Here is a 25,101-nt window from a genome sequence, read left to right as displayed (position 1 = left end):
GAAACCGAGAAAAAAATAGTGCGGTATAGGCTATGTACTATAGAGACAGTGAAGTCTTGCAATTAAGAGAAAGGGGATCTTAGAACAAATAGAGATCAGGTAATTAACTAGATCAATTGGTCTTACATCATTCTCATTTAGTTAGACATGTCACACCATTACCCCGCAACTATTTCCTTTCCCTTTAAAGGAAAAAGGTTTTATGTAAAGGGTTTTATGTACATTAAGTCTGTCTACAAAATTTCGTTTCTGTTGGATTTGCCGTCATGGCAATGGCAGTATCCCGTTCAAAATCAAAATAGCTTTGGTTGTAGGATGATTTGGTATATTTTCTATGCAGTTTTAAAACTTCCGGTTAGGCCAGACAGCAAGTTATTACACTGGAATGAGAACGTATGGTTCTTGAGCTCTCAAAATGTCCGAACAGTATTATTTTCTGTTTACGTAAATTCTAGTTTTCACAAAAACTAATTCGGTCATAATTCATCGGCGTTGTAGTAGTAGTAGTAGTATAATACACTTAATAAAAACAAGCATCTATTAATAAGATGGAAGACTTCCCATAACTATGAATCTATTCAGCAAGCAGGTTCTATCGCTACAACTTTGAAAAGATGAAGCACAGATTCTGATTTATCTATGGGTAACTTGTAGTGAACACAGTATTTACCTCCTATTCAGATAAAAAAAAAAGAAGCAGTTTCATATTGCCTCATACATATGAAAACAACAAACAACTTCTTACCTGGAGTAAGTGAAGATCATAACCAGAAGAGGCAGGAAGTACTGGAGCACCATAAGCGCCATGGAATAAAACTGTTTGAGCTCTCCAATGGGCCACAACTCCATACAAACTTTCTTGTCGTAAACTAAGTATACTCGACTGTCTGCTGCTTAAAAAAAAAAAAAAAAAAAAAAAAAAAAAAGATTTGAAAGTGTTTGCGAGACAGAATGAGATTATTTACTTTTAACTGTAGGTAAACCAACTATACACACACACACACACACACACACACACACACACACACACACACACACACACACACACATATATATATATATATATATATATATATATATATATATATATATATATATATATATATATATATATATGTGTGTGTGTGTGTGTGTATCACTTAAAACTACTGGGTGTAGGTCATGACCGGTTTCGACTTTATTTCTAACCCATTATCGAAACCGGTCAGGAACTACTCTGAGTGCGTAATTTCTTCGCTTGTTTTTTAGGTGACACATACACATATATACATATATATACACACACAATATATATATATATATATATATATATATATATATATATATATATATATATATATATATATATATATATATATCTTTGCCTCCCCTCAGACAACTGAAATGACAAAGGAAAAGCCCAATTTATATCTGGGGAGGAATTTAGAACAGAGGGTCAAGAGATATCGAATCATTCAGAGGACAACCGACCAGCAAAAGCGAAGAATATTAATCTTCAAAATGGAAATGCAGAGTATGTGTGGGAACAGGGACAGAAAGAGAAATGAAAACAATGTTTTAAAGAGAAAGCAGAAATGCCGATGTTATTGTGGATGACTGTGAAAGGGAAAAAGAAGGATTTTTCAGAGACTGTCAAAAATACTTGTTCATAATTATAGGAGATAATGAACTAAAATTTATATAAGTGGATGCTAGGCCGACTAAGTAATATATGCAAGAATGTACAGTGGAAGAAAATATGTGGCCATATATTTTATTAACAATGGAAAGGGGAAAGATCATTCAACGGCAGGCAAGGCACGAAAACCAGTAGAGACTCGGCATAGTTGAAATGAACAACAGAATGGCTGTGAAGGAACACGTTGGAATGAAAGGAAAACTGTTGACCTAGGCTTTCTTTATGCAAACGAAGCATGGCAGATGAATGCGAATGAAGGGAAAAAAAAAGCGGAAGCTGCCGGTGTGAGCTGTCCGTACAGTGTTGTGGACTGAGGACTAAAAGGACACAAAGCGGCAATGCGAGGATTACGTGTTGAAATATGCGTTTATTGGCAGCTACCGTACATAGTAAATGATCACCGACAGTGCAAATATGATTATATGTAGTCTCTTAGCTCGTATATTACCTTAAAAATAACATTCCTCCCACAATAATACAGGTATTACCTGCTGGATTTAATGAAAAGTCCCACAAATTTGGGTTAAACATCGGCAAAATTGTGTTGAGTAACCAGCTCAAAGTACAGTAAGCGAAACGCCGAGTACAAACATGTCTTGAGCATGACCTAGATTTGATGAGAATGTTTTGTCCTCGCAATATCTTGCATGATAACTTTTCCCTGCCTCCTATCAGTGCCATCACCTTTCAGAACTTCAAAAAGATAAGGAGTCAAGATAAAGAGAAGCTCTTTTCCTTCGCTGGCGATATCTGTATAGTTCTAGCTTTCCTAGTTATTTATTTAGACTTGACTCTTCAATTAATGCAAAGAATTCTCTTGGAATGAAAGGGACTGGCGTGGAAAGGTCTTTTTAAAGGATAATCAATGAAATAGTTTTTCGACGACACATAAACCTCACCTGGCGGGTGAAGACTCGAAAAGACAGCGATGGGCAGCGTTGTCAGCAGAGCCAGTGACCAAATAAGCACGATGATGATTTTAGCTTGTAACGTTGTCATCCTTGGTCGCAGTGGGTAAATGATGGCAATGTAACGATCAATGCTTACGGCCACTAATGTGTAAGCCGAGACGAAGATTGATATCGCCTGTGAAAAAGAAAACAGATTGGAACTCGTTCTTTACATTGCTAAAATGCGTGATTTTAGACATAACGAAAACTAAGTGCAACTATGTGCACACCACATTATCACTGTTATATATTTTATTTGCAATGTTATTGTTTCATATGGAATACAACATAAGACAACTTATCCAGCAATTTTCATTCTATCCTAGAATGCCCGTATGAAAAGAATAAACAGATAAAAAGAAAAACACAGTAAACTAAAAATTAAAATTTATAACAGTACACAAAATGAAAACCGAATTCGTAAATAAATGAACAATAGTTGAGAAAAAGTAAAAATGGGGCACTTTTAAAGGAGCATTACTAACACTGATATGTTAACAACGTCGGGAAAACCAGTTTACAGTTTTACTATAGGAGGAATGAAAAACCTAGTACTAGGCTAAGTGACTTCGTGGCATTTCACTAAAACATGATTGCTGACATTTTGCTTAATGAACAGCATGTACCAGTGCTTTCGGCGCAGGCTTTAGAGTTTTAGAAACAATAGCAGAGGTTTCCTGTTGAAGTTAAGCTCATGGAAGACGGTCTGAATCGTTATCGCCATTGCTGGGAAAAATGTTCCACCACTTCAAGAAGTTTTATCTAGAAGACAAAGGAATCCTCGATTATGCTGACATTCAAAGAACAGAATGAGATTTCCACCATGAAACAAAAGATTATATTATAAGACATATTTTACATTTCTGTGAAAAAAACCTCCCAGAGACAAAGGTAAAACTGAGCGCTGTCAAATGTTCAAAATTATTAAAGACTGTTTCCCGCGTATAACGAATCTTGCAGCTGGGGCTGCTAACTGATAAAATCTCGGTTTATCTAAGTATAGTCTCATACCTACTGGCTACATAGTATACTGACTATTCATAAATTTCTGCTAAGGTCAACAGCCACTTTCCTTCTTTGGGGAAATGAGTAATTGCACTATCAGCATCGAGTGTCCTTTGTAGTACTCCAACGAATAAAAATAGTCATTTGGCCACAAAGATAAATATTTTCAAGCCCTCAATATTTTACATTTTTTTGTATCTGGGTAATTTCTTCGTGTAGCAGGAAAAGTCTACATCAAGAGGGAAAACCATCATGCACGAGTCAACTGCTCAAGTTCTGTGCAGGTGAAATGCCTTGCCGCTCTCTTCTTATTCGATATAACAGACAGACTGGATGGTTTAATAATATAAAATGGCGTTGCGGCAAGGAAGGTCATCACGGCCAGAAAAATCTTCACAATAAGATAATTCATCCTATATTATACTTCGTGAGCGGAAGGAAGTCATGTGTTAAGAAAACATGCACAATCCAGGCCTTCACTTGACCGGGCTCCTTTCAATCCAACCAAAAAGGGACTATGGCCTGGCAGCAAACAATACAGTCTTCTATATCGATGTATGCCGTACAAACTTACACTTCTTACAGAAAGGCTGCTTTAGGTAAATAACAAATGTGATCAGAGTAATTTAACAGAAAGCTCTACGGTCAAACAAAAGTCCCTGTACAGTATATCAGTAATTCTTGGTGTTTTCCTTTCAAAAGAAAGCTCAGGTAAGCATATGGTATGAAAAATAGCATATCTTCAAACACAAATCTGACTCAACAGTACAGGTACTAAAATTGATCCACTGACTAACTTTATATATATATATATATATATATATATATATATATATATATATATATATATATATATATATATATATATATATATATATATATATATATATACAGTATATATATATATATATATATATATATATAATTATATGTATATATATACATATATACATACACGAATGACACATGAAGATAACGATATTACAATAACAGAATCAAAGCATTAAAATGTCTCTTACCTGTGCGTAATTAACGAAGACACACAGCCCCATCCCAAAAGGCCAGTGTTGAAGAACGATTATGGAAGCAACTGAAAAAGGCACGCAAAATACCATGATGAGCAAGTCTCCAACTGCGAGGTTAGCGATGAAGAGATTGGTGACCGTGTGCATCTTCCGACTTGTGATGATGGTGTATAAGACGAGCGAATTGCCAAGCAGAGCTATGACGAATATGGAAGAGTACATCAGGTAAATCAGCGGCATGTACGGGAAATCGGACGAAGTACATAACCCAGCTGACACTAGCACATCTAACTCCGAGCGGCTTATGTTACACACTTCGCAGTGCATGTAATCTGGGAAAGTACGAGTCTCATTCGATTCATAATACATCTCACTAAGTTCGATGTTGCACGTCTCTCTGATTTCATCCACACTAGGAAGAATACTTTCCTCTTCTGTGACGTCCATTTGGTCTGCCAGAGAGGCTTCCCAGGCCTTGGTCAGATTGTTCATCATTATGCTGAATCTGTCCAACTTCTCTCAAAGTAATTACGCATTTTTTCTTAAGATGTTTATATTTAAATTAGAAGTGGTAACCAGTTGTTGTTTAGTATCTATTTTCTACAATCACAGAGATATGGCACACAAGCAAGAGTTTCGGAGGAGTTCCATGCACTGTAGTCCAAGCATCATTGGCTTTTAAGGTCCTGTACGAAGAAATTTTTGTCAAATTTCGAGCAGCCATGTATGATGCTTTCTTTATCACTTGGGGTAGTTTCCGCTTGGGATCAGAAGCTTTTTACCTGAAAAGAAAAAGAACTTTTCACAAAACATAGGAACGTTCATACCAGAAGTAACTATCAAGACAAGGACAATGAAATTTTATATACTCTAGAACAACACGAGGATAATTCAACGTATATCATATTGTGTTTCCCATTCTGTTACTATTAACTGTGAATAATTTCTCCGGGTCTGTCCTCTATTCGTGCAGTCAAGTGCAAATTTCCATATCCAAGACCCATCCATTCAACCACAAAGCTATATTTCGATACTGTACCACTGAAGGGTTCCTGGAATATCATCCTGGAACCGAGCCCTAAAATATCTGTATAGATACACACAAAAATCACTTTGATTAAGAAATAAATCATTATAGATATAAAACCTGCATCTAAACTTCATTTCTACGCAACAATGTAATCCTTAGATACCCATAGCCTTCTAAATACTCATCTATATAAGCTACTGCTTAGGAAATCCAGCTATAGATAAAAGCTCTCACTCAGCCTAGGGGCTGCTGTGTTTATGCGTAGTGCGTGTGTGTGGTATTTATTTCGTCACAACAGCAAACATCCTCATCATACCGCCATTGCTTATCGCCGTTCTGACTGACTTCGTTGTTCATAAAACCTGTTAATATACCTTTGTTTAACTATGGGCTTTAGCACGTATTATAGCACATTATATTTATATAAAACTTTATGAATAGAGACAAGATAAGGGCTACCTAAGGGCAAGATATCTCTTCATGACTAAAGGTACACTCGCATTACCCTCGGATTGATTGTGACCCTCCCATGTCCTAAACTTCTACCGAGTATTTAGGGTCAACTTTATTATTTTTGTTTTTGTTGTTATTTGCCAAAAGAAGAGTAAGATCCTGTCAACAAGTGTAAGAAATCTGGGAACTTGAGAGCCACTGATTCTAAAAGTCCTTACCCTCTAACCACCACAGAATATTCTAAATTCCTTCCCTTCTTTTGCGTTACCTGATTTCTAGAGCAATTCTCCTTATGATGCCGGTGAGTGGTCAAAAATACCTTATGCATTCATATGAGATGAGGTATACTGGACAGATGTAAGGCTTGTATGAAACAGTGGAGATTATTTACAGGTAGTTTAGAGGTTTCTTTTCTCTGTTATTACTACTAAAATATCTTATTTTGAAATGCCATATGCAGAGGCAAGTGTACAGTAAAATATTTTTTCGAAATACCATGCCCTCTCTACTGCAATTTGAGCGCAAATGGGCTTTTATTAATTTCTTTGTAAAATGAGCCATTAAGCTTCAAATGTCCTTTTCCTATAATTGTATACACTGAATAGGAAACGCCAGGTGATATCTTTATAGGATTAACTTACCTCTCTCTCTCTCTCTCTCTCTCTCTCTGGAAATGGGTGCTTGCTAAAAATTTAAATCTTTATGTAACCTAAGCAAAAACGCATTTGTTCTGATTTTGCATCATGCCCTGATATAAAAAATGCAAACATGTTTTCAGCTGGGTTTCCTCAGTAAAGAAAGGATGAAATCAAAATTACCCATCAAAAAAGTTCACCGAATAACTAGGTTTGATACAGTAAAGCTTCTTGAAGATGAACATCGAGAGGATTTGGAAACTGAGTGTCGAAACAGATAGAGTATGATCTGTAATGCTATAAGAACACTGACAATGAAATTATATTTATGAGATCCTGTCAGCTTCAGAGTAAAGGTTTAAGAAGAATATTAGGAGTCAGAGGACAGGATAGAGTGAGAAATACCACACGAAAAATCATGGAAGTTCCACAATCATGTAGATGAGATATTGTTGCCGGGGAGTTGGAGATGGTTTGGATATGCCCTTCACACAAACTCTAGGAGAAGAGAGAGTGATAGTGTCAGCTGGGCTCCGCTGAGCACATGAGGAGTTGGATGACCTAGACGGTGAGAACTGTAAAAAGGGAGGCTGGAAATGAGTGGAGATTTGTGGAAGTAAATGCATAAGAACAAGATGGGTGGTGGAATTTCGCAGCGGCCCTTGACTTTGCATGGGGCTAACACACACACACACACACATATATATATATACATATATATATATATATATATATATATATATATATATATATATATATATATATATATACATATATATATAACTTATCAAATTATACATCAACTACTAAAATTTCATACGAAAAATATATCTGAAGTTTAGCAGTAGAGACAAAGCATCAAACTTCAGGAACTGATGGTGATAGCATAAAAACATTCTAACTTCCTAGGATAAAATTCTTCGTAGCCTCGACAGTGAGATCACCTTCATTATTTGAAAAAGCTTAAAAAGATCGCAGGTGATTTGCAACTTACTTTTTAATAATTTAAGATGTCCTGTGCACGATATTCAATGCGTGACACAAAAGCATTTGGTACCATCTGAGGTCAGGAGCATGTGACCAAAATCCTGAAACCTCCAACATTTGAACGAACCTGTTTCTCCTGTGCTGCACCAATAAAAAAGTAGATAAATAAAAGCACCTAATTTCCGAGGAAAAAAAATTTCATTAAAAAGTAAAATACTGAAAGAGAGTGCTTAAAAGAATGTTGAGGGGATTTCCCTTTACATTAAAAAAAAACTCAGAAATTTATTCACGAAACAGTCCCATTTCCTTATCTTACGAAACCTGATGGAGTGAGAGCATCTGAAGATGCAAGGAAGCCAAGAACCTAACTTGTATGGTAGGTAAATGTTTAACATATCCAACTGGAGACCAGAAACAGGTGAAAGGGTACATCAGTGGAATGTTCCAAAGGCTATTTCCCATATCATCGAAGGGAATTCCAGTGTTAAAAGCCTTGAAAGGAACCTTTCATTTCTGAGTTATTTCCCACTGTCCTCCAGCTGTACACAAAAAGTCTTAGTACCAATCCAGTGTCTTGCTATGTTTACACCAGGACCTGTGAAACATGATTTAAAAGCTCTTAGCGTTTTCAAAAGAGTGATGAGAAGCCTGTTGTTGTTACAATGACTATGTTATAATGACTATGAAATATACCTTTCGAGAATCTCATCGATCAGTTTATGCTCAGTCCAAACTGAAAATTTCAATTTCTTTGACTCAGCTACAAAAAACTAACTTTTTCATTCATGTCATGTTATGCCTCTTACTTTCCCGATTCTTAAAATATTCCGTTAAAAGCGCTGGTTATTGGTGAATGAATTTTTGTCATGACATACTTAATCAGCTCAAACTGATAACTATCGTATATTGACACTTCATGATAATTCCTATGAAATCTGTTTTAGAAAGTGTGTCAGGTCTTTACACCGTTGGTACTAAGCAATAAGGATGTCAGTAGTTTATTGATCTTGATGAAATTTGGAACAATAACCTCGCATCATCTTGCCATACGTCCAATTCTGAGCATGTTGATGCATGACTTAACGTACATTAGAAGCCCTCCATTAATATTCGTAACAAAATCTATCGAATCTAAAGAAAAAATGTTAAAAAGCGGATAATACATCCTCAAAAAACAATGAGAAAGTAATGAAAACAGGCAAAGTCTTATATACATGAGTGGCGCTGTTATAAGCTAGTACCGAGAAAAGACTAACACTTTCCTCAAGCTTGAAAGCTTCTGGACAATAAAACAAGATAATTTGACTGTTTATAATCCTACTGCAGCCATTATTCCTTATCAGTATATGCTAACCCCCCACCTTCCAACATTCACAAGTGTTCATATTTGAAGGAGAATCACTTGAAATATATGACTGCCCCTTACATTCATGAAACGATAGCAGTCGCAAGAAACCGTTAATAACTTCAGAGGGTCGGGCTGAGGTCTGTTCAGTACAACTTTGCACAAGGTTTGCTTGGCGCGAAAACTTTCAGTAGTTCTCAGTCTACCCTACACAGGAGTTTTCTTTCCCTGACTCTGGGTTACCTAAAAATCTCTATGCTTTGTCTACCGAGTTAAAGTTACTAAGAAAGTAATAAATACACAAGTTAAAAGATATCGCATATTATAAGACAAGAGTAATTAATTTGGGGAGAAGTTTTCCTTTAAATACAGCAGAGTAAAAAAAATTCACATTAAAATGAATCAGTCGACAATGTCAATTCATTATTCATCCTAACTAGGGTTTGAGAACGATAGTTTCTTTGTGCCTCTTTTTGATGTCCAAGTATTAATAATAAATAAAGCTGAGATAGAGGCAGAGGTCACTGAACGCTATCGACTTTGTCATCAGAATCCCGTTTTGTTTTCTGTATTTCTAGTTCCTGAGGGGTAATGACTTCTTGTAAAGAGCTGGAACGCACCGAATAAACCATTAGACTACAGGTTCTATATAGTATCATTGCATCATCGCAAGGTTTATCTCCTCATGATATTGGAATTCTTAAAGAAGTGCCACACTCTTGGGTTATATCCAAATTCCTCAAATTTAAAGTATACAGAAAGATATTAAGAAGTGACGTTTTATACAAGGTTTTTTCAGGACCAGATGCGGAAGAAGCATTTGGACTAAACAAATTGTAACAACCCTACGACCGAGAGGAACCGATCTAGAAAGAGAAGTAAGAACGAAATATTATCCTTTTCGATTACTTTAATGTTTATAACATCGTTCAAAAAGTGTACAAAGCAACACAGAAATAAGCGCTGTCGTACAGAATCTTGTTGGTCGGATTTTGATATGCTGTGAGTTTAGATTATGGTAGAAGTACTGGAGCGGTTTTTATTTTGCTTCATGAATAACAAACTGAAGAGATGAGGAGGTTTTAACTACCCAGCTAATGAAGACGATGATGAAAGTATAAATAACTTATCTACGTGCACACTTCACGAGCGAGAAAAGTTTTCCTTGTCTTTAGGCTTGAACTGTTACGTCACTGTTCTGAAATATCCCAGAAAAATTCTGAGTTCATTCTACAAAAGTCTACATAATTTACCTGTTTACAGACTGATTTTCAGTTACTTCATTTTGATACTCGAACGAATAATCGAACGGCGAAAAATGGCACCAGAAAATACACTTAATTTGATCACTAAGAATCAGATAGTTAATTTACTTTTAATAAGACTTTACCGTGTAAGAAATGTAGCCTTCGTAAGAAAGTATCTAACAAGTAATAAATGCGTGGAAGTTTCTTCGGCGCAATCGAGCTTTCTGTACAGCGTATAATCAAGGCCACCGAAAATAGACCTATCTTTCGGTGGTCTCGGTATAATGCGGAATGAGCCGCGGCCCATGAAATTTTAACCACGGTCCGGTGGTGGCCTGTCCTACATCGATGCCAGATGCACGATTATGGCTAGCTTTAACCTTATATAAAATAAAAACTACTGAGACTAGAGTCCTGCAATTTGGTATGTTTGATGACTGGAGGGTGGATGATCAACATACCAATTTGCAGACCTCTAGCCTCAGTATTAAGATCTGATGGCGGACAGACAACTAAAATCTAAAAATGGATAATGCCCACAAGGTATTGTGCATAAACGCTTAATCACAAGGTTAGGTTACTGTAATTACCGTGATGATGGCCAAGAAAATTATTTACTGAATCAATTAGTGCCTAATTATTATCAACCACATTAATAATTAATAAATCTCCGCGTGATAAGGTCTCATCCATTTTAGATATGCCACAGACGACATATTAAGCAAGAATAGAATATAAAGCAAATGTCATAACCTTAAGAGATAGCTCAGAGACCTCCCTTAACCATAAGCTACATTAAATGTCACTACAATTCTGAGCATGGACGATCATAAACAAATATAGTTCATGAACTTGTGTTAATAATAATAATAAACTAAAACTTGGATGTATTGTAAGAAGAAAATTAAACGAGATTTTATTCGTAAATAAGATATAAAATCGAATCCAGGTCAATCGAAGAAATTACAAACACTTACAAAGAAAAAAAGGGTCTAACTGATGGATTCAATAATGGCCGATAAGATTACCTTTAGTGAGGAGCTCCGAGGCGGACAGCTTCCATCAGTTCATTAAATCCCAAGAGGTTCTAATAGTCTTTGTCGATGACCACAGCTGTTGCGACGCGATTTCACGGAATTAAATCGGTCAAATGACAGCGACTGACTTAGGGACACATCATGTAACACACCTACAAAACTATTATAACTTAACTTACCAAGCCTAAACCTTGTCTGTGATTCCCCAAAATAAATTTAAACTCATAAATTCAACCGAAAATTTCCGTTAAGGTACTTGATTAATACAAGTTAAATAAAATAGCGCTCAAAAAAGATACTAAATAGAATATAATTACTAAACAACAATTTCCTATTTACTGACATACTGTTGTCTCAAACCGAAGAGATTCTGTAGTGGTCATAATCAGTTTTCAAGATATCCGAGTAAAAATTACGCCATTATAACAGAAATTACTGAAATGAGTCTAATCTCTAACCGGAATCTAACTTTATCCACATCTGGTAAATCCTTTTTAAAACTGGGATGGCATGGTTTTCACAGGAAACGTGCTTTGTTGTCAACATACTAAATTTAGACATGAAACCTAAATACTTTTGCATTAAATGTAGTTACGTTGGATCTTTCGAATCTTGGGCATAAACTATAATCTTTGAAATAAAGTCATGAACAGACTTATGTGAATACCGTTCATTGGTAAGTTTCCATTTAGTTTTCCAACGAATGTAATTTTCTATCATCAATCTTTCCAGTCTGTAAAATAAAACACCCACTGTCTCATCTTTCATAAATTCATTAACACGAGGCAACGCAAACTTCAGCAGTTACATCCGAGTAACATTCAAGATGCTACTAAGCCTCTCATTTCACAAGTCAAACTTTTCCTTTTCATGAAACTGAAATAGAATAGATTTGCCTCATCGAATCTCAGCGTGCGAATAACAAAGCTAAATAACAAAGTCAAGGACACTCAAATTACTTTGGTAAACAGTACACCTTATAACTATACCACAAAATTAGTACCTGAATGATAAAGGTATTACAAAGGTAGTATTGCAACACCGCATGTCACCATAGATTACATCACACTAAGATCAGAATGGCTTAAGGTGACAGGCAAACACAGCTGATAACGCTATAAGGATAAACGATCACACTTCATTCGCGGGACCTAGAGTCGAGAACGGAAGACGGCTAGAAAACGCTGCCGTAACTCGCCAGCATTTGAAAGCCTACTGTTTCTCCCTTCTTAGACTTGACCAAGGCTTCACGGATGACGTACACATAAACATGCATCGAGAAATGGAGGTCGAGGTATTTTTTTAAGCTTAAAACTTTATCTGCAAAAATATACCTTCAAAAGCACCCGCGGTTAAGAGGAAGAGATTGTAAGTCCACCGGCTGAGAAACGGGGCTATCTAGTAAAGCACGCTAAGTGGGAGTGATAAAATCAAGTGCACTCACGGATTATAGAATGGAGAAGGACCATTTCTTCTTTTCAAAACCACTTACAGTATAAACTTAGGAGAGCTCCATCCGGTAGTATTATTCTATATAACATAAGTTAATTTTTATTCCTTTTTATGCCCTATTGCATTGAAAGAGTTAATTATAATTTCGTTTCCGCAATCCTAATTATAATTTTTGATACAAAAACATTGATGAAAAACGTTGTATTATTACGGAGATCCGTTATTGTGATTTCCTAGCAATCGCATTCGTAATATTTCTCTCAAGTGGTAGTGGCAGTGACAGATACCATGAGTGTCTTCCTGATAGCGTTATCGCATTCCTTCACAGAAAAACTCTTATTTTCTTTCATTTTTTGAGGCAGAGAAATGCACTTGAGCTTGCTTTCTGAAGTTCTGCGTGCTCTGGAACTCTGTGGTCTGTTAGACAGTACTAACCCTTAAATGTCGTTTGGATTAGGACGTAAAATAAGAGATGAAATTCTCGATAGTAGATCACTTAAGTGAAGCGTAAGAGAAGTATATTCTGTAGTTCTAACGTACTTGCAGACAGAAATGGGGTGAATCCTACTTACGGTGCATCAAAAAAGTGGAAATTCGATATACCGATAAACCTTTTATTACATAACTGATATACAAAACTTACTCAAGTTACATCAAACGCACGACATAATGGAATCAAACTGTATGCATAACAGATTCCTGAATCCAAAAACAGTTCTCTCTCATCTCTGTCGGTTGAATAATGATTACACTATACTCTCTTTAGCCTTGGATACTGTAAATAAAATATCCTTGTGTGAAACATCATTTACATTTCATTCATTGCTATGGCGCATGAACTTCGTTTGATGGGGTTGCCTTTCAGTGGCCATCATGACATATTTTGAATCATTCACTTTTTCTAGACCATCCCGCCCAAGGACAGAACAAATAAAGGAGCGGGGTCGGTATAGGAAGTAGACTATACTTTCATAACTATACGCATTCTCTCTCTACTAAACATATTACATCCTTGATTCATCAATATCATGATTTCTTTGGGTTAATCTACCGTGATGTAAAATTATCGAGCAGTTTACTTAGTAATGTCTAAAAGATCTTGTTTTCCGTTGTGATAACTCACGGGGATATTTCCTCTGTTAATACTTCTTACCACGTTTTAATTCCCTTGATAAGAGTCATACACATGCATCAGTATATAAAAACTTTACAGATTATGCAATACGCTGTTTTCTGAGCTGACATTGAACTATCTGCAGCGTACAATATGTGTGCTTTCACAAGGGTGTAGATGATAAACATGTCTTGTGAGAAACTAATTTCTTCTTCATTGACATTCAAGTCTCTGTTAGCTGACTACACAACAGCATTTTACAAACTGTATGTAAAAGTGAGATTTTGAAATGAAAAGTGAATTGGTTTAAGAAACTAATGTGAATTTGCGTCAGACATTTATTGTTTTAAGATGATCACGACAATAAGTTCTTGGAGAATACGCTGTTCAATTTTTCTAGAATACACCGATGAGTAATGAAAAAACATATTTTTCAGTTAATGAAAGATTTTGCAGCGTGAAATAAGTAACGATGCTTTTACGATAAGAACAACCAATAATGCTTTCCATTATAATAATGACACCACTCATAGCTTCCTCCGGTGATTACCTGACGGTGTTATCTCAGAGATATTGCCATTAGGCGGCTGGAGACTTTCTCGCGGCCTTGAGAAGGCGGGAAAATTTGGCGGGCAGGCGCCTGATTACCAACTTTTGGCGGGAAGCGTTACATGATATTTGATTTTCTTCAATAAAATTCCCAAATTTATGTATTTACCCAAATAGTCGATGAATTCATTGACCTAAATCAATACGAGTTCAAGGAGAAATAATCCTCGGAGAGAGAGAGAGAGAGAGAGAGAGAGAGAGAGAGAGAGAGAGAGAGAGAGAGAGAGAGAGAGAGAGAGAGATTTACTGTTGAAAATTGTAGTGTGAACCAGCTTGCCGAGTATTAGAGTGGACAATATGACATTAATCTATGTATACTGAATATTAATTTTACACATTTTAGTCTTAAAGATTATAATTTGTTTTTACTGAGTAATCCATAAAAGATATTTGCTTTGAAATTTGTAGCGAGACGCAAAAGCAATAGATAATGATTTAAACGAAGCTTTAATAACTACTTACATTTATATTCGTAATTCACGTATTTTACATGGTTTACACTGGTTTTATCTACGTACGATTTATTTGGCCGTCTTATTTATTTACTAAATCAAACTAATGTATTCTCTTGTTACCTCTTCTAAGTGCACATTCACCTATACCCTATTATCTAAAAAACCTGGTAATCAAATGAATTAGATAAATAATCCCTGTGTATATAAATTGTTAATTAATGAACGATTAGATCAGAAAAAAAGGATTGAGCAACTAATCATTTACTGAATATGTTAAGTTTGATTAATAAATAACCACGTTAATAATGAATAAATTCGCGAAGGATAAAGTCACACCCATCCTAAATGAACCTCACTGGCTGCCTATCATATAAACCATGTATCTGGCAAGTGTCCATACTGTGGCTTTAGTTCTCCTGCTGCTTTCTTTTTGTGAAACTGATTTTACAGCACATGTGATGTCGAAGGAACAAATCCAATCATAATCCGGGACAGTTATTTTTTTTGCTCTTCATGCTATTCCCTTCTTTTCTACTGAAGGATGAAAAATGTGCCTTGACGGGATTTGCGATAATTTATTTATGCTGAAATGCCCCTATGAATCATTGACAGCTACTGTATTTTCTCAAAATTTCTGCTGCTGACCTCAAAGTAGGTTGTTTTAACTTAAAACAGCTTAGTGTCAGCATGGGACTTTGCCCTCAGTGTGGACAGGTACTGACAAAGATTAGCGGCCTGACGTGGACCTCTGGACTCTTAAGCCAACAGAGACGAGGCTGTTTTTATAGATACCAGATCGGTGTACTATATGGATACGTTTATTGCACGCAAAAGTGTTTACTAGTATGCAATTTGGAGTATCTTTCATAAGTGTACAGCTGCCATTGTTGTCCATTTTACACATACTTTCTTATTCTTGCAGAAGCCCAACGTAATTTAACTTCTGCAGTAGATTTCCGTAGAATGCAATATCGTACGGGGTGCCACCGCACAAAGGAGGCCGAATTACGAGGGTGAAACGTAGGTGGAAAAAGTATTAACTGTAAAATTATTAGAGCAAAAGGATGTAGATGTATGAGTGTGAATGCTAGAGACAGTGTCAAAGTTTACCTATGTTTAATGATTCATGATCTAGGAAAGAATCATAATGGACTCAATAACAGTGTGAAAAATGAAAAGAAGCATTTCCGTGAGAATTCCTGCAAGTTTATAAACCAAGAAACTTTCCACCAGAAAACGATGCCAATTATAAAGTAGCAAATATCAACAGAATGAATGAGAAAGTGTTACTTCCGTCTGTAAATCTGTCTTGGTGTTGTGCAGTATGGACAGCTATCTGTGTGTGATCTTGAGATGTAATCGTCAACCGATATCGCCTCTCGACTAGTGGGAACTTTTGAAAGATAATGTTGCCTCATGTGAGCACTTGATAGAATGTTGTTTTTCGCCAACTCCTTTTATGGTTGCTTTTATGAATGTTCTTATCTTTATGTTAATGCAATAGGGGATGACTAAATGGAGAGAGTAGCCAAATTTCCCAATGATATTCATGCCTCTTAACCAGTCTTTTATTAATTCTGTATTCCTACACTCAACAGAATAAGAAAAAGATCAATATATTAAGATAGAAGGAAGTCAAAGCGAATTCCTTCGACTATTTACTGATGCAAGAGCAAAGAAAGAAGGAAAATTTTGTCCTACGTTACCAACCTGGAGCCAGAAGATACGAAATTCTCATCATCCTTAAAATGGGTTAAAAGCGACTCTTTTTGCTAGAGGAAACTTGTATCACTGCAACTATTTTGCTCTTCCGTGTGAAACATAATGGACCATGAATGAATGAATGAATGGGACTTAAACCTGACATAACAACTGCTAAAGTCATCGACGCCGGAAAAGAGATTTTGCAAAAAGTATCTAATTTGGTTATGATATCCATTTTGTTTTCAGTGGATGGGAATACTAGTCTTGCTTTCATAGACGACTTTATTTTTATAGGTAGATCATACAAAGCAAAAGGTCATTTGAAGCCGCCGAGAGACACGGCATTATTATAAGATAGATGAAAGTAGGTTCTTTCCAATACGCACAGAATTTCTGACACAAGGAACTCACCCTTATCTAGGCGAAAAAGGACAATTTTTTTTATTTTCCAATGACTTGCCAGATACTACAGGAAATTAATGAAGGGATCTGAAAATACCCTTATTTTTTTTTTTTTATATTTGACAGAACAAAGAATGGAAAAACAGTGACGTAAGGAAAAAGACTACTGCTGCTTATAATTAACATTTAGGTCTAGTAACTGAGTCACGAGGAGAGTAATTTCTCAAATTATGATCCATGTGAGAAGGTAATTTGTTGTGCATTGTATATTTACAATATCACAAATGTCACTGGACTGGTTTAGACAAGGATATATTAGACATGTAGTAGCTATTAGAGACAACCATTTTTCGTTGCTGGAAAAATTCAAAGTAAAACTGATCATAATCCTCCCAAGATTTGTTTGTAAAGCCAGATGAGGGAGTTCGATTGTAAAGTTGCTGAATTTTGTTAATGCTGCGTCTGGACAAGGACCTGGTTAAACAAACATGGCAAATGCTCTTAAGTGGTAAGCCTATAAACATTACGTTTCACTCCATGAGAAAGGAAGAACAACGAATGATGGTACAAGTTATTGCGCATGAAGGTGGTGTACTGCAGCATACTCTGGCCACTAACCTTCAGTACCATTCAGTGCCATGTAATCTTCAGTGGCTGATTTAGTGATTACTCGACTCTCATCCACCTTATCACATTTATGAGAAATCCAGCAATAATTAAGAGTGCCGTGGTTTACCGGCTCCTAACCGCAACAGAGACTAGTGAGGGTTAAAAGCTCGATGAAATGGTGAGGCTAATCACTGTTTAGACTTTATTCAATATGAAGTGAAGATAAATTGTTTAACTGTGTATTGGGGATTGTTTTAAGGACAACTTAAATGCAAATAGGATCAATGATACAAAAATCTTGAAGAGAACGTGGGGTAAACTAGGGAAGGGAGGGGTACTAGAAAGTTCATGGGAGGTATCATGTGCTTGGGATCCATTTTGTCTATTCTGTCCGCAGAGTTAAAAAAAACGTGACATCTTTAGAGGCCCAAGGCACTTCACACCAGTCCATGGGGGTATGATTACAATCCAAAAGAAACCTTAGAAAAAGAGCCAGGCTGATAAATTCTTTTGCCTCATTTACTGATAACCTGACCATTGGCTACTTGAAGTAGAATCTTATCCTAGTCTCACTCAAAACGCACACAAGGCGTGATGTTAACACTACAAAGGAACCATTGCATATGGTTCGAATTTCCTGTTATAACAGTGAGTTATAGCACAGGTTTCCATGTGTGTATCACGTGTGCTTTTAAATGCATCTGTGCCACTTGAAGCAACATACGTCTGCGACTTCAGTTATCTGCTGATATTTTGCACTTTCTGTTTCCCCTATCATTCAGAAGTAATGTCAGTCCAGTACATTCTATGCTTAATATGAAAATCATTTATTATCCATTGTAAAGTCTCTCCAACACTATCTTTCGACTAGTAACTTATGTAAAACTTAATTAATTTTAAGATCTTTTGGAAGCTTTAGCTTCAAGTTGGCCAGATTCTTGTTCAAAGGGTACGGCCATGTTTTGTGAATATAAACATTTTGCAATGTTAACTAACTTTATAGCCCTCTGTAACCTTCTATACAATAGGATGCTCGACTACTTTTTCATACAGAGAGCTCAGATGTATAACATCTGTTTAATTCACAGTTACTTATTTGACATTTTAATCAGAGTTGCGGACTGAACAACTCTGCAGTGAAACTAACGGAATGGAGTATGGAATTTAGGTCAAAGTCAAAGCACTGGGACCTAATAGGTCATTCAGCGCTGAAACGGAAACAGAGTAAAAAGACTTTAAAAGTGTAACAGCAGGAAAACCTCGCAGTTGTACAATCAAACAACTCTTAGGAGAGGGTGGAAAGTAAGATGGAAGAAAGTGACAATGGACAGAGGTACAGTAAAAGGAACGAAAGGGGCTGCAGCTAGGGGCCGAAGGGACGCGGCAAAGTACCCTAAGTAATGCCAACAGTGCACCCCGTGAGGTGCACTGACGGCATTACCACCCTACGGGGGTGAAAGTTATGACACAAGCTGATCCCTAACACATTTTGATTCTATCAGGAAAACATTCAATTACTCTCTGAAGCCTATCTTTTACCGCATACATCCCTGACGCACTTCTCTTCGTACTGTCTTCCTTTTGATGTGATTAGCATATTCTAGGACCATGTATGCAACATACGGCTTTTTTCTTTATTTTCAAAATTCTACTACACAACTTTTTCCTCTTCTTAACTCACACTTCTTCACCGGTCAGCCCTTTTGTCGTCTGCCTTACTTTCTCAATTAAAATCTGGCCATATATTTTTACAGTCACCTTTATTGTTTATCCTTGTATAATAGAACAAATTGTTCCTCTCACCTATTCGACTGCAAGCTTTTAATGGCATGCCATGCAAACTTTGGTTAGCCACTTAATCATACTATCACCATCATACTTCAGCATCTCTTTCCTCAACCTCTTTACGGACTTTCTTACATCCTAAACAGTCACCTCCACAGGCCTCCTGAAAGTCACACTAACCTCTTCCACTCTTGCATCACTTGACTCTACCTTTCTTCAACCTCCCACATTCAGCAAATCTTCTGAATACTCAAACCATTCACCAAGACTGCATTAACTCAAGACAGTATCTGTCCATTTACATCGTGTATTTTGAGATCCAGCTGTTCATAAACTTTTCTCTTTGCATTTATCCTGGAGAGCATCTTATTCTTCCCACGGTTCTTGCTCACCTTCCTTCTGTTCATCTGGATTCCCTTCTCTTATTCCTTAACCTAACCATCATCCTGTGTAAATGTATAAGGGCATCTGTTACGGAATTGCGTCTCAAATAATCCCATTTTTTCCTTCATTAAATCATTTCATCATCCCACCACTCACTGTTTTAAATCCACCCTCTTACCCTCATATTCCCACAACACTCCCTGTTGTTGTTGGAGATACTTGAAAATCATGTATCTCCAACAATCAGCGCCGTTCCCCAGGACATTTCCCCAAGACTTTATTTTCATTTACTTTAGGAAATCGATATTTAAGAACATCTCTTTCCCTGTCACCTAACTCTACATTTGAATTAACTAATAATATCACATTTTCATATTTTCCAAACGCATTCGTGCACAAACCGAACCCAACTAAAAACACTCTTTCGCTCTCAATCTCTTCTATTCCCGGACTATATGCCCTCACAACTACAAGTTTTTTCTCTTGCTGAATCCAATCCTACCTGTACAGTACTCAAAAATATATTTGTATACATGTTCACCTGTCCCCAAAACCTTTCTAGAACTAAAAGTCCTATTTTTTTGCAATATCAATACTGGGTATGGTATTGCAAAGCCGATAACCCCGGCCAATTGATAACTTTCGTATTACTAAGAGGAGGGAGAATTCGTTTGCTTTACCAACTATCGGGCAGGAGTGAGTCTTCCTGCCAGTGTCCACTTTAGATGCATATATATATATATATATATATATATATATATATATATATATATATATATATATATATATACACGAGTGTATATATATATATCCCTAATAAGGGGTGGTTCTAGAGAATCACAAGATAACCAATTTCAAATTAATCCTTTAACTGCTGGATGGAGAGTGAACCTTTGTGCAGTAAACTTCCGGACTTACAAAGCAGAACTGCCCAACCTAAGCACAATGACCTTCATTCCTGTCTGGCATCACACTTCCGTTTCAGTACCTCTTCTCAATTTTGCTACGGTCTCGTTTCTCAGCTCCTTTGAAAACTTGTAAATTATATGCACTTTTCACCAATCAGTCACAAAAAATACTTTATGCTCGTTCATTGTGTCATTACTTTTCTCATCCTTTCGATTTTTTCTACACTAAATACCTATACGTACTCGGCATCAGCAACATCGCCTCCAATACCGCGTGATGCACAGGGCCTCTTTGAACTTTCGCTACTCTTGTTTTTCCGGAGCTTTATCTTCCACAAATCTCCATTCATCTCCAGATTCCTTTCTCATAGTTCTCACGCAATTGGTTTGGGTCTTTCAAGTCTTCTGGAGTCCACAGGAAACCGACTGACAGGTTCCTACTATTTTTTCTCACATTCAGTAAGTACTTCAATTCACAGAGTAGAGCTTTCCTAACAAAAATTTCCTACGTCTGACCTTGTGCTTTTGTAGGCATTCTTCATTTTCCAGACAATTTGCAGAGATTCTGCTACCTTTCCCGTATCACATATGTTATAATGCACCTTTTCTCTCATACCACAAGCATAAGATGCGTTTTCGCTAACTACCTCTAAAACCATTTCTGTTCGATCCTCAGACAATCATTCATCGCTCAGTCTCCCTGACTGTCAGTTACCCTTAATGTTACTATCATTTTCAACTTTCATCCCCTACATCCACTTTCATATTCTCCGACGCTTTTCTTTACTGTCATCACGGTCTTGAAAGACCATGACTGTCATAAACTAATCCTGTATTACATGCGAATGTCATTTACTACCCACTCCATACACACCATTGGCGATCACACGAATTGCGCCTACACCTTTTGTCCGTTTGTTACCTCGTCCCTTGGCGTCTCTCATCACACTGTCGCCCCTCCCCACATACACGCATATATAATATATATATATATATATATATATATATATATATATATATATATATATATATATATATATATATATAAATTATGTATATATATATATATATATATATATATATATATATATATATATAATGTGTGTGTGTGTACCTTAAAGAATTAAAACCAGTACTCTCCTTGTTTGTTAAAGGGATGAAGGCCGATCTCCCATTTTTATGGCGGTGCTAACAGAAACGAATACATATTGATCAGAAGAGCAAACGGAACGTCCCGGGTCGCGTTACTCCGCAACATCCAAAACTTGGAACGAGGCAAATACTGGCCAGCAGTGTCAACAGCTCAGCCGTCATAAAAAAGGTGTTCGCTCCGAGCCTTTTTCTCTTTCGAGGTTATCGGTTTAGGAATTTTATTTTTAGGAGCAAATGCCCCTCCATGTGTACCCCCTGAAACCTAAGTTTCAATATTTGAACTAATGCACTCAAACCTATTTATTTATATTGTACTGTATGTAGGTAAGAATAGCTTAATCACCTAAGGATCAATTTGACCTCCGGGATAAAAGAAACAAGAATTTCAAGTAAGTTTAGATTTTTCGTCCTTTTCGTCTTCCTATTCACTAATGTCCGGAACAAACTACAACTGTAACCATATCAAAAGATTTGTGCAGAGATACAAATCAGCAAAAGGTTGCCTGTAATCAACTCCGTTTTATTAAGCTTTATATCTAATCTTTTGTGGAGATAATTACCGGATCTTAATCGAGTAATCCTTAATAAAATCATTTAAAATTCTGATGAGTGCTAGCATTTTATTTCTCGGTATACTGAAGGGTGATTTCTCAGGTTGTGACAGAACGACCTGGTAACGAAACCACGCAAATAACGTTCGAAATGCTTCATATTTACCTTCAACTTAACGTTGGCTGCCAGTTCATAAATATACACACATACCTTTTCCATCAGGGTGGCTGGCTCCAGAAGCTGTCAGTATCATGTTACTCATTTAGTTTTCATTAAATATTTGGAGATGAGGTCACCAGTCCATTCTCCGTCCTTGTTTCAACTAATCACAGTCAGTTAACTACCCAGTACATAGATTACTCTTTAGGCTGTGGCTCGGAGGAATTTCCTGGCGTGCCTGAAGCCCTCGGTTTACGCCTCTACATTATAAGCATCTACATTAAGAGCATCCTTACTATCCTGGCGCTACGCCCACACTCCTTCTCTAAACATCCCTACAGCTGCAGGAAATTCTTTCAATTAAATTCCGAAACCTAGTTTCCTACTCTAACTTTACTCTTAGTGAATGAGATCCTTATGGCAATGTTTTCTGCAATACCACAATACATTAACACAAATGATGGAAATCCAAATTCTACTATTGCTACGTCCATTTCTACTAAACCAGGTTAACAGTGGTAGTTTCGCACTAAACACCAGTTCAGTCATTATGGTCTTACTAAAACCACTCAAAGAATCACACATTAAACTTACATAAATTGCGGTCTTTTCTTCTGTCCCAGTCGATCCAACCATCTTCAGTAATAACACAATAATACCGCAGATGAGTAAACTGTTCCTTTCAAATGCAGAACTAATACTCAAGTCACTTTTTCACTTCAGCAGATGCACTAGAAAAACTCCTAAAATCCTCCCACTGCTACGAAGGACACCTCTGTAGAATCAGCACCGAAAACACGTTACCACCACTTCAGCCGTTGACAACGTACGAGACCGCCCGTCTGACGATTCAAAATATGACTACTGCCACCCGCTACGACTCAGCTGAGCACACCTTCCCGAGTTGATACCCAACACCCCCATAAAAGATTTTCATCAGTCTCAGGAGAGGGAGAGATAGCAAGGAGGAGGTAATAGCATTTAGATAACACCCTCGTTATCACCTGAATGATACTTACTCAGGCACCCCCCTCACTTCCCGGCGCCCAGTACCGAGGGATATCATGAAACACTTGCCCATTTCACGTATTTTTCCCTTCTCCTTTATCCCGTGTTTCAGTCTTTTGTCACCCTAGTTCTCCCGTAGGGGGATAGTGCCGTCAGTACACTCAACTTGGGGCAATGTAAGCATTACTAAGAGTTGTTTGTTCCTTCCCTTTGGCCCTTAGCTACGCATACTACCTTGACTCCTTCTACCTTAACTCCATTTCGTTTCCTTTCTTCACTCTTGCTGTCTAACCATCCCAACTCACTCTTTTCACTGTCTTTAGCATTGAATGGCTGAAAGCGCCTAAGCGCTTGGCTCTATAGCCGAATTTTCATAGAACTTATCAGTCTTAGTTCCCGTTTCTTATTGTAACCATTCCCTTATCCTCTTAAATGGTCAAGAATTCATTAGATGCCATGCTCAATGTCAACATCATGTTGATGTGGGCACCCTTCAGGTTCTCCGATTGACTGAGAGTAAGTTAATGACCCGTTACTCGCTCTCTGAATCAAACAAGTGACGAGACTGGGGAGGCCATGCCATTGATTCCAATATATTACGTATCGCAAGAGAAAATTCGAGGGAACAGGAAATTGTTGTAGATGGCGAATCCCTCCGGCTTACACAAGACTGAATTCCGCTGCGACAGGCAGTGTCATTGATAAAAGAAGTACGGGTTAAAGTCTTAAACACAGCTTTTTCCCTGAACGGTCAAAAATCGATCATTGCTTTACTTCTCAAGGGCGATTATTACCAGAAGATGCGAGCTATTCATGATTTACTGGTTCGGCAATAGTCAACTTACCGATTGATAAATAGAAAATATATAATTAACGGGGTCTACATGGTCTGGTAAACGGTCACGATTACCGTATTAATTAAAGTAATAGGTCTTTTGCATGATCTTTGGACACAAAATTAGTCCTCTTCAATGCTGATGCTAACGTGTAGCTAAAGCTGCTGTCAACGATGCTTCAGACTTTAATTATTTCATGCTAGGCGCTTCTTGCTCAGAGATGATTGCCTTCTAGCCGAAAAGATCTTTCGGCATGAAACACACGGGACCTTATTAATTGCAGGATGAGCTATTCTAATTGGGCACCAACCAAAGCAAACGTCTATTTTCAGTGTTTATATTAATGACAGCACACAAAAGTAATTCAGTATATACGTAGAAACGTTAGAATGTTACAGCTCATGTGTGCGTGTAGAACGTTTCCACAACTTTGTGCGCGTGTATATGACAGAGAGAGAGAGAGAAGGGGGCGGTTGCTGGGCGGGATCTTTAACGTTGTCATGACTTAACTTCGAAATTACTGGCCGCTTTAGGAGCAAGATCCCGTTTCGGTATAGTGCTCGTTCAATCTAAACAAACG

At 37.1% G+C, this 25,101-nt stretch overlaps 1 protein-coding gene across 1 annotated transcript in view; it reads right to left on the bottom strand.

Annotated features, from left to right (window-relative positions):
- LOC136832787 (RYamide receptor-like) overlaps positions 1-23,811 on the bottom strand; it is a 37,658-nt gene extending 13,847 nt beyond the window's left edge. Inside the window, exons 1-4 of the mRNA XM_067094336.1 lie at positions 23,272-23,811; positions 4,653-5,440; positions 2,578-2,764; positions 746-887 (exon numbers count right to left, since the gene is read on the bottom strand). Coding sequence (XP_066950437.1) covers positions 746-887; positions 2,578-2,764; positions 4,653-5,153 — 830 coding nt within the window. The 5' untranslated portion in view covers positions 5,154-5,440; positions 23,272-23,811. The remainder of the gene's footprint in view (positions 1-745; positions 888-2,577; positions 2,765-4,652; positions 5,441-23,271) is intronic.
- Positions 23,812-25,101: the final 1,290 nt, after the last annotated feature.

The sequence above is a fragment of the Macrobrachium rosenbergii genome, chromosome 50 (genome assembly GCF_040412425.1).
Source record: "Macrobrachium rosenbergii isolate ZJJX-2024 chromosome 50, ASM4041242v1, whole genome shotgun sequence".
In the NCBI taxonomy this organism is placed as follows: Eukaryota; Metazoa; Arthropoda; class Malacostraca; order Decapoda; family Palaemonidae; genus Macrobrachium; species Macrobrachium rosenbergii.
The sequence above is the reverse complement of the archived record's forward strand: the minus strand, read 5'-3'. Positions and strand labels throughout refer to the sequence as shown.